The sequence below is a fragment of the Tupaia chinensis genome, unplaced genomic scaffold (assembly GCF_000334495.1).
Source record: "Tupaia chinensis unplaced genomic scaffold, TupChi_1.0 Scaffold000477_2, whole genome shotgun sequence".
In the NCBI taxonomy this organism is placed as follows: Eukaryota; Metazoa; Chordata; class Mammalia; order Scandentia; family Tupaiidae; genus Tupaia; species Tupaia belangeri.
In genome coordinates, this window is record NW_006159987.1 from 404,425 (window position 1) to 404,956 (window position 532).

General features: G+C 58.1%; 1 protein-coding gene across 1 annotated transcript in view; it reads left to right on the forward strand.

The window, feature by feature from the left end:
* Positions 1–201: 201 nt before the first annotated feature.
* The window catches only part of RND2 (Rho family GTPase 2), a 5,146-nt gene continuing 4,815 nt past the window's right edge, over positions 202–532 (forward strand). The window contains exon 1 of the mRNA XM_027774788.1: positions 202–237. Coding sequence (XP_027630589.1) covers positions 202–237 — 36 coding nt within the window. The remainder of the gene's footprint in view (positions 238–532) is intronic.

A 532-nucleotide genomic window follows, 5' to 3' on the forward strand; every position in this document is an offset into this window, starting at 1 on the left:
GCTGCAGCAGGACTGTGACTCTCCCAGGTCTATCTTCCTCTTCTTCCTCCCCATGACTGTTTCCTCAAGCATCCACCAGAGGACGCAGCTCCTCTAAAACTTTCCACCCAGAGCTTGGCTGGAGGCACTCAGTCCGCACTTCCTTTCCAGTTCAGGCCGGCTGTTAAGTCATCCCAGTCCCAGACTCTGCTGCTCGTTGCCATGGAGACGGAAGGTTATGATGTCACCACCGACCGGGTGGGTGTGCTGGAGTTCACACTTCTACCTTCTTAAGACCCCCTGCCGGTATACGAACGTGATGGAGGGAAGAGACTCTCTCTTTCTCCTGCCATCTCGTGTCCACCTGTGTTCAGGAACTGGGAGGCTGTCCCTGCGCGTGACCTCCGCAGTTGCACACCTGCTTGCACGCGTAGGTACACACAAGGCCCGAGCCTCGCGTGTGTGCCGCTCACACTTTACCCCTCAGAACTTCGCTCGAACTCCGCCCCCCCCCCCCCCCCCCCCCCCAAGGAAGTTAAGTCAAAACAGACAG